At 44.2% G+C, this 9,833-nt stretch overlaps 1 protein-coding gene across 5 annotated transcripts in view; it reads left to right on the top strand.

Moving 5' to 3' along the window:
* The first annotated feature begins 5,546 nt into the window (after positions 1–5,546).
* Rprd2 (regulation of nuclear pre-mRNA domain containing 2) overlaps positions 5,547–9,833 on the top strand; it is a 73,740-nt gene continuing 69,453 nt past the window's right edge. For all 5 annotated transcript variants that reach the window (XM_090341084.1, XM_090341083.1, XM_090341087.1 and 2 more), the window contains exon 1: positions 5,547–6,448. In XM_090341084.1, coding sequence (XP_090197210.1) covers positions 6,244–6,448 — 205 coding nt within the window. In that variant the 5' untranslated portion in view covers positions 5,547–6,243. The remainder of the gene's footprint in view (positions 6,449–9,833) is intronic.

The raw sequence follows: 9,833 nt of genomic DNA, 5'->3' as shown, positions 1-9,833 counted from the left end.
CCAGGACTGGCAAAAAAAAAAAAAAAAAAAAAAAAACAAATCATGTTAAGTGAGGTAAGCCAAGTTCAGAAAGACAAATGGCCCATGTTCTCTCTGATATGCAAAACTTAGATCTAAAACACACTGAGAATATGACAAATTACACAGAATTCTGGACACTCACATACAGTGAGACCAAAAGAAAATAGTCTTAGAGAATTACTAAGGTGCTGCAGGAGCCAGCCAGCAGCAAGGCTGGATTCCTGATTTAGGGAGTGAGGACGAGAAAAAGACAAGAAACAGATGGGGTCGGGAGGTCTACAGCTTAAGTCAGCAGCCCAAGACTATTAGGCTATAAGCTTAAGACTGTAGCCCCGTTTATTTCCAGTTCCAGTCTTACTCTCTAAAAACCAGGAAACTGCCAGGAGTTACATTCCTACAAAACAGCAACCAAGTCTCAGATAAATTAAGCAAGAAGCGATTGACATAGCCCAAAGTAATCATGATAACAGCTTATCTCCTTGTATACTTAGCTCTGGTCAGTAATGCAGGTCCCAGGTCAGTCTGACCCCACACTCCGCTCCCAACATCTCCCCCATCTTTATTTGAAGCAAATCTGCCTGCCTTAGGTTGGGTGGATCGCTGACTTTGCATTACCCATCATGGGGAACTTCTTCAGATCAAGCTGAAGGCCCTGTCTTAGATTGGTCATCTCTGGCTACAATTCCTCTCAGGGGAAACTCATTCATCTGGAGCTTGATTTTTTGGAGTTGACCTGCAAGGTTTAGTAAGAATTTTGCAAGATCTTTACTACACAAGGTAGGCAAATAAGAACTATAAGCAACATTCCTGGATCAACAAGGCCATCAGCAAGCCTTTTAAGTTGCTCAAGGAGGGAACATAGTGCTGAAACTGTTCAAACAACTCCTTGGTGGTCTGTGTTATCTCAGCGTCAAGTGACAGCGCCTGTTTAAGTCCAATGATTTGTTTATGAAGCTGAAACAAATCTAGAGACAAGTTTGTGTAATGCCAAATTCCATTTCAGTGGGCCACAATATGACCCCAGGAATAAGCAGATCCATTATACATATGAGGTGTAATGCAAATAAAATCGAACCCAGCATGGCAACAGACCCTTTGAAGAGTCTGCAGTGAGCGAACCTGCTCCCCAAGAAAAATTACTGTGTATGGCCAAGCCAATCACATGGCTGGTGGCCTATAAAAGTAGCCTGTAAGATTAGGCGGGGTCGCTCTGTCACTCACATCTTAGACACGGCCCTGACAGGTCAGTATGATTCTTGATGCTAGGCGTGGAATAAAACTCTGTTTAATTTCCGCTTTTGTGTCAGACTCATTCCTTTGATCACGGACCCTAATATTGGGGGACTGGGCCCTAACATCTACAATGTAAACAGGTCTATGTATTACAATACCAGATTTTTTTTACTTTTTTTATTAAAGAATTTATTAACATTGATTTTTACATCATATTTCAAATGACATGTTTAACAAACGAGTGTTCAAGAAGGGAATCTTTTTTTTTTTTTTTTTTTTTTTTTTTGCCAGTCCTGGGCTTGAACTCAGGGCTTGAGCACTGTCCTTGGACTTTCTCAAGGCTAGAGCTCTACCACTTGAGCCTCAGCACCACTTCTGGCTTTTTTCTAAGTATGTGGTACCAAGGAATCGAACCCGGGTCTTCGTGCATGCTAGGCAAGCACTCTACCACTAGGCCAAACTCCCGGCCCCCAAGAAGGGAATCTCTATATACAATCACTGGCACTTAGTTTTTAGAACATAATTAAAATTAGGCTAAGGGTTTGTATATCATACATACATACTAATTTATGTAATAACACATTATGTCTATAGGGTCATAGGTTTTTATGTCTATGTAGTTGTGTTTATATTTCCAATACCATGTCCATAGCATTGGGTATATAAATATTGAGTCCTCCCTCTAGTACTTTTTTCAAATTCACAATCTTTAGAATTATCTCCTTTTGAAAGTAGTTCCCCTTTAAAACAATGCAATGATCCTTTGAGACATTGGAAACATTCAAACCTAATCATTTTCTTGAAGTTTAGACATAGATTTACCCAATTGCCTTTGTGTTTCAAGTATAAATTTATCCATTGTTTTACACAGCATGCTGACAATTTAACCTTGAAAATGTTCACTCACACCACATTCACACACACATTTATACTTAAAGATCTTAATATCAGCTGTACATTTTCCAGAAGTTTGTGTCAAGAGAATTTTGCCAATCTTACTCTTGCAAGTGAGAACCAGATTTAAAACAAAACCTTTTTTACAACGCAACTTATTTGAAATTGAAATATCTAAATAACAAAGACACACACACATACACACATACACATAAAAAAAAAACTCACAAGGATACCAATTTCAAAGACAAAACTGGACAAGAAAAAATACCCAGGGAAAAACATGCAACAAGAACAAGACAGAGTCAGCAGAGACTTTTAAGTAACTCCCAAACTTCTGATGGCATGCCTGGCCTTAAACTATCAGAGTGAGGCCCCGAACTCATGGGGCGCCTCCCCTATGGAGATTTCCATTCCCTGGTAGTTGGCCAGTGGAGGCCATCCTAACCTGCAAAAGGTTCTTAAGCAAAAGGGAAAGCAAAACCAGACATTGGCAGTAATTCAGAACTCATAACAAGAAAATGGGACTCAATCAGATACACTTAACACAAAACATGAACTCAGATGAATGTTCTCACCAAACAGCTTATTTAGATTTAGACATGTCTTGCCGGCGGGACTCAAACCCATATGTCTGATGTGGTCCTGATATCAACAAGAAACTCACAACGGGCTCAAGGCGTCCCTTGAGCACCCAAGCCTTAGAGAGCTTACTGCATCCAGCTTTTCCTCTCTGTTTTAGGCCCACAGTGCACTTTCTAGAAAAAAAATACAGATATGGGGGAGTGGGGGTGGACCGATTTTTATTTACCTCCAGAGGCCTTTCTTTTTCACCTGGGTGTCTTTCCCAAAAAAGGTAAAGGCAAACTGCTGTCTATCCAACGGGTGAAGGGAAATAGAAAAAAAAAGCAATCCTTTATCTCAATAGCATACAAATTATTAGGAATTGATGAAAGACTTGGGAGCCCTGGTTGGGTGGATCCCATGGGCTGCATTTTATTTACTGCTTGGAGATCATGAAGAAACCTGTATTTGCCTTACCCTTTTGATAACAAAAATGGGGAATTCTGAAGCTGTTCCTGTATTAATTTTAGTAGCTCCAATTGTTTTTTCTGCCAATAGGTCACTGCTCCGCCCATAACAGGAGTCATATGATTTCCAAGTTAGGGGGAAATGGAAACTGTGGGAGACTGTGGCCCCTAGAATTGGGAGAGCAGTTTTTAAATGTCTCTCCCTAGAGATTATTGGGCAGGTCCTCTAAGACCAGCTGCTGAACAGCTCTGACCAGGGCTGGCTTTGAACCGTGATTCTCAGATCTCAGCCTCCTGAGTAGCTAGGATTACTGGAGAGAGCCAGGGGGCCTGGCTTAAGTATCATATTTTTAAAAGGTGCTTCTCTAAAGCATACCATTTTCATTCACACCAGGGACCTCTCCTTACCCTGCTTCTTTACCAAACTTATATATATATATGCTTTTTACCAAACCTACTTTCTGAAATACAGTTGTTTGTTGATTCCTGCCATCAAGACAAGGAGGGATTAAACACATGCACACCGTGCACAAACTTGTGCAGTTATACCTTAAGACTTAAAGCAATACTTAGCATAAAGACATTTAGGAAGAGTAGATGTGCTAGGTAGGGGTCAGTGGTTCATGCTAGTTACTCAGGAGGCTGAGATCTGAGGAAGGCGGTTTGAAGCCAGCCCGGCCAGGAAAGTCCCTGAGACTACTTAGAAAAAGCCAGCTCAGGGCTGGGAGTTTGGCCTAGTGGTAGAGTGCTTGCCTAGCATGCATAAAGACCCAGGTCCGATTCTTTGGTACCACTGAAAAGCATAATTATATACATATTTAGATGGACCCATATAAGCCATTTATATTTTTTATACTTGCTTGCTAAAAACTGCTGTTCTTGTGACTAATCTACAATCACGCCCCAGGGCCCCAGACACTCCCGGATCTGGAGCATGAGTTACAAGGCCAGACTTGAGAAGGCCAGCCAACTGGGCACAAGCCTGTTAGCCTGTCTGCATCTGGCCCCTTGTCCGGTCTTTCTCCACTGACCCCATGTTGGGTCTTTCCCTTTACCCATTAGCCAATCAGTTCAAAGCTGGACAGCTCCCAAAACTGACCAATGATTAGTCACGACCCTCCTCCCGCTTTGTATTGTGCCAATCATTTAATGGAATCGTGGTATGAATTTCCCATGTGGTGTATTGATTTGCTGCCAATGCTTGCTGGGACCTGCCCCCTACCAAAGAGAATGTACTAAAGGTGCTGCAATTTTGTGCTTGGGGCCTCTGGTCTGCACTCGACTGTCAGTGAGCAGAGACCCGCACTCAAGCTCGTCAATAAACGACTCATTGCAATTTGCATTGATCTTAGGTCTCTGGTGATCCTTCTGGGGGGCTTCAAGTTTCTGGGCATGATACCACATACATAGAAAAAAGCCGGAAGTGGTGCTGAGGCTCAAGTGGTATAGCGCTAGCCTTGAGAAAGTCCAAGGACAGTGCTCAGGCCCTGAGCCCAAACCCAGGACAAGTGCCAGCACCTAGGCTCCTAGTTCAAGCCTCAGGAAAGGGGAAAAGTGACTAAACAGGTTCCTTCTCTCAACAATCTTGACTCTGGCTGTGTGTGTGGGAGAGACATAAACTCATACATACACAAGCTCAAACTACATCTTCTGTACGTGGGAGTGGTGGCACGAGCCCTCAATCTAGACAGACTCAACGGAGTGGTTAACCTTGGCGTGGGCTCACCAGAATACTTCTGGCTCCCAGCAATCGAATCCTACGTGGCAAAAGTGGTCCCCATCTTCCTGTTCTCTCCCCGCTCGAGACTTTTTATAAGGAAGTTTTTCGGGCTCATTCCCGCGCCCACCTCCCCTTCCCATCACCCCAAGGCCCACGGGCTGGCTGGAAAGGCTTCTGTCCCAGCATCCTGCGGCACCGCTTCGGGCGCAGCGTGGCGCATGCGCACTTTCGGCGGCGCGGCAAGATGGCTGCCAGCCATTTTGTCCTGGGTCGGTACTTGAGTCGGCGTGGGTGGGACTTGAGTCGGCGTGGGCGGCGGATGCAGCCACAGGAACTAACAGGACCTTCTGAGCCACTGAGCAACTGCTGGTGGTAATTTCTTGGCCGCGCAGTGTGAATTGCACGGCTCCCAGGACAGGGACCCCGCTGGAAAGCAAAAGGCGGGCGGAACGTTGGCACCCCGCCCTCTAACTCTGCTAACCAGCTAGTGAGCCGGCCCACCCCCCCTTTTTTATTGAGGGGGGGGGGAGAGAGAGAGAGAGAGAGAGAGAGGACCTACTGCGCAGGCGCACAAATAAACGCAGCGCCTCCTGGGCTCTCGGGGCTAGCGGACTGCTGCGCGCGCTTCCTAGAGCCTCCTGATTGGTCGATCAAGCCTCGGCGGCTCTGAAGGTTGGGGAGGAAGCTGACGGGCAGGGCTGGCCCACGCGTGCGCAGAACCTTGCTGTTCCTTTTTTATTGCGTTGCAAAAAAATCCTGGTTAGGTCGCCTTGGGCCTGTTCCGTGTTAGGGAATCAAAAAGAGGCGAGGGAACGAGTCCTGCAATCCAAGGGGCAGTCCGGGTAGTGCTCAAAAACAACTTTTTCAAGATACTAACGCCCGCTCTGGCTCACGCGAGTTGGGGGCTTCCAGGGCCTTTTAGCGTTTAGAGCGGTGTAGACTATCAAGCCAATTCGTGTGGGCGCCAGGTTTGCAGATCCTTGTTTTGTGTTGGTTTTATTTTTCCCTTCCTTTCCTTTCCTGCGCAAATTCTCCCCTGACTACCGACTGGTTTTACACACGATCCCTTAAGCATCTCGATAAGCCTTGCGAGCGGGCGCGGCGCCCCTCTCCGCCCGCCCGCCCGCGCGCGCAGCCGCCGCCGCCGCCGCCAGCGTGCCCGGCAGCTGGACTTCCCGAGCGTGCGTGCCTCCGGACCAGCCCGGCGCGCGCCCTGTCCCCACCCCCGGGCCGCCCTCCCCACCGACGGCTTTCACGCACTCGCACTGATTGTGTTTTGCCCGCTCCCGCCGCCGCGGCCGCGGCCGCCAGAGGAGCCAAGCGGCGCTTGTGCAAACCGGGAAGATGGCGGCCGGCGGTGGCGGAGGCAGCAGTAAGGCCTCCTCCTCGTCGGCCTCTTCGGCTGGGGCTCTGGAGTCCTCGTTGGACCGAAAATTCCAGTCGGTAACCAACACTATGGAATCCATTCAAGGCCTGTCGTCTTGGTGTATCGAGAACAAGAAACACCACAGTACTATCGTCTACCATTGGATGAAGTGGCTCCGGAGATGTGAGTGTGTGGCTGTGTATGGGGGGGCGGCGTCGGCGGGGCGATTAGGAAGGGGAAACTGAGGAAGGCAGGCCTGGGGCGCCCGGAGGGGGTCGGGGCGGGGGTTCCCTGCCGTGCCTGGGTTCGGTTGGGTTGCTCACCTTACTCGAGTGGACCCACGCCTAGCCTCCGTCCCTAGCCAGGGTTATTCGGAACTGCAGGTAGCTCATTTCTTGGATTTTTTTTTTTAAGCCATTGACTTGGTGTGACCTTGGGCCGTTGGGCCCAGGTCCGTAGAGCTTTACGGATTTTTACTTCGGAGCCTGGTAAGGTGGTGTTGTCGATTTTAATGAATCTCCATGGAAATGGTCGCATCCGTTTCTATCTTGCAGGCCTTGACGTGTTAATGATGTCTGGGTTTTTTTTTTTTTTTTCTGATGATAGATAAGCTATGGCTTAAACAGTAAATCCATTTATTTCACTGGAATGTGTTGGACCCAATCTGTGTTTTATTTTTTTCCCCCCTGATCTGAGACTGGTGGTAATGTATTAACGAGGATTTGTGTAGATGGTCGTCCCTAAAAGTTGTGATGTGTTATTAAAGAGAGACTTAGCTGGATATGAGGTGTCCGTACATCGGAGGTGACCACCTGCTTTCCCTTTACCTGTATTTGCTGCAATAAAATAGAGGCTTTGATACCAGACATAACTGCATTAATCTAGTCAGTATCATTATTAGTACCATGAAGTGTAAAATGTATAGGGCTACTTTTTAATCCCCTGTAAGGACATTTTACAAAACTTGAATTTGGTTTAATGGATATGTGTGTGTATAGATAGATAGATAGATAGATATTATGTATACATACATGCATTTTAGTTTTTTATCCTCATCCTGTGTGGTCATTTTCCCTGTCAGCCACCCTCCCCTTTATAGCTTTACTATATAGAAAAGAAATCCTCTAAAGTATGGTAGTTTGCAAAAGGTGTCAAGGAGGAAACATGAAGAAGTGACTGTTGCTTCCTGCTGAGAAGATTCCATATGTATTCCCTAACTCCGTATATTATTTATTTCAATTTTAGTTTGCTTCCTGTCTGTGGCATGTTATTAGTAAGACCCATCATCTAGTTACTTCTGATCCTGTGGTCCCTGTAATGTTTTGATTTGTGTTTTTTCCTAAGGGAACAGATGGATAAAACTTGCAAAATGATAGGTTCAAATCTTAAGACCATTTGTGTTTAAAGTTACCCTTTGGAGAGATGTTCTTTGGCTCTTTGATTCTAGTCCTAAGAAGTTACTAGAGAAAAGACAAGATTAGGTAATCTGTATTTGCCAGTAAGAGATCTAATAGTTACTTTCTTACCAAGAGGTAAAATTAGAACTTGTAATATCAAATGGGCTAACAGTCATCATCAGATTCTCACATATATATCTGTGATGTGTTTAGCCATTGCATTATGCTTCACAATCTGCTGAGAAATAGAGTGTTAAATCACTGATTAACACATGTTAATCTAGGGCTTATAAATGACAAGTTGCTAAAGGTTACTTAGTAAAATGGTGGGGGGCCTGTGGCAAGGCTGAAGTGATAGAGCAATTTCTTAGCCCTGAGTTCAGAAAATCCCAGTGCCAAAAAAAACAAGGTGAGGTTAGGATTTAACTCCATCATAAATTCTGTAAATAATGTTGAACGTATACCAGTGGTAATTAGTAGAGTGAATGTGAGTATGAGAATGTATTCTTCATCCTGTTTATAAAAGCATTTTTACCAAATTATGCAAGCAGTTTGTTTATATTCCCTACCTTTGGGCTTGGGTGCTTTAACTCTGTCATTACATAATTTTGAACAATAAGTTGGTCTCCGTATCCTTATCTAGTCATAAGTGACAAGTAACCACATATTTTTTCCAGTCAGCCAGAATTTTTATGCTTCTCTTTACTCAATATAGGAAGGTAGTAAGGCAGTATTCCATTTGGAGTAATTTTTTTTTTTAAAGCAGTACTAGGGTATAAATATAAACTCAGGGCCTTGCTTGCTAGACTGGAACTCTACCACTGAGCCACACCCCCAACCATAGAAATACATCCTATATAGTTTATATAGTTAAGTGCTTTTGGCTTTCTAAAACCTGACACCCTTTTCCTCAAGGGATGAAAATTTTAAACTTTCATTGTCTAAGGGTAATTTTGTTTACCTTCAGTGTTTTGGGAACTATCTAGCTGAATGGTGAAGGTAGAATAATAGGTTATATATTAGCTTGAATTCGGGGCCTGGGCATTGTCTTTGAGTTTTCACTAGGCTAACTCTCTACCACTTGATCCACAGCAGCACTTCCGGCTTTTCTGTGTATGTGATACCCAGGAATTGAACACAGGGCTTCATGCATGCTAGGCAAGCATTCTACAACTAGGCCAGAATCCCAGCACATTAATTAATTAATTAAGCTAGCCAGCCAGCCAGCCAGCCAGTCCTGGAGCTTGAATTCAGGACCTAGGCATTGTCCTTGGACACTTTTTGCTCAAGGCTAGAGCTCTGCCAATTGAGCCACTCTGCCACTTCTTTTTCTATGTATGTAGTACTGAGGAATTGAACGTAGGGCTTGGTACATGCTAGGCAAACGCTACCACTAGGTTACACTCCTGGCCACTCATTTAATTTTATGTTTCTATGCAATTATATTTGGTTTGAATTTGTTGGCTGAGTCTGCTTTAGGTATATTAGAAGCACATGTCTTTGACATTATTAGTCTTCCTGTACCTTTATTTTCCTGATGTCATCTTGGCTTCTTGCATCCATTTAGTAATTTAGATCTCTGTAAATTTAACTAACTGTAGTTGCTTTTCTTTACCAGATTTTGACTTTTTTTCTTATTTGATTGCCTACATGCTTTCTAACTGTTCTCTACTGTTGAGATATATTCTCAGTCCTCAGAATATTTTCATTTTATCCTTCAATTTCATAATGGGTCTTGTTCACTATAAATAAAGGAAATGGACTGTAGTTAATTTATTCAGACTTAATAATTTGCTTGATTATAGTGTATGTTATATTTTATTTATTTATTTTTTGCCAGTCCTGGCCTTGAACTAAGGGCCTGAGCACTGTCCTTGGGTTTTTTTCTCAAGGGTAGAACCCTACCACTTGAGCCACTGTACCACTTCTGGCTTTTTCTATGTATGTGTACTAAGGAATCAAACCTAGGTGGTCGAGCACACTAGGCAAGCACTCTACCTGTAGTCCACAGTCCCAGCTCCTTAAAAAAGTTTTATTGGCATTAATTACTTTTGCAAGGGGATTTCATTTTGGCACATCCATATATGTATACAACCTTGATCAACCTACCCTGTATGTCATTCTCTCCCTTCACTCTTCATTACTATTTTTTTTAAAGTGGTCTTTCTGTA

The sequence above is a fragment of the Megascapheus bottae genome, chromosome 10, assembly GCF_031878675.1.
Source record: "Megascapheus bottae isolate mThoBot1 chromosome 10, mThoBot2.hap1, whole genome shotgun sequence".
Taxonomy (NCBI): Eukaryota; Metazoa; Chordata; class Mammalia; order Rodentia; family Geomyidae; genus Megascapheus; species Megascapheus bottae.
The sequence above is the reverse complement of the archived record's forward strand: the minus strand, read 5'-3'. Positions and strand labels throughout refer to the sequence as shown.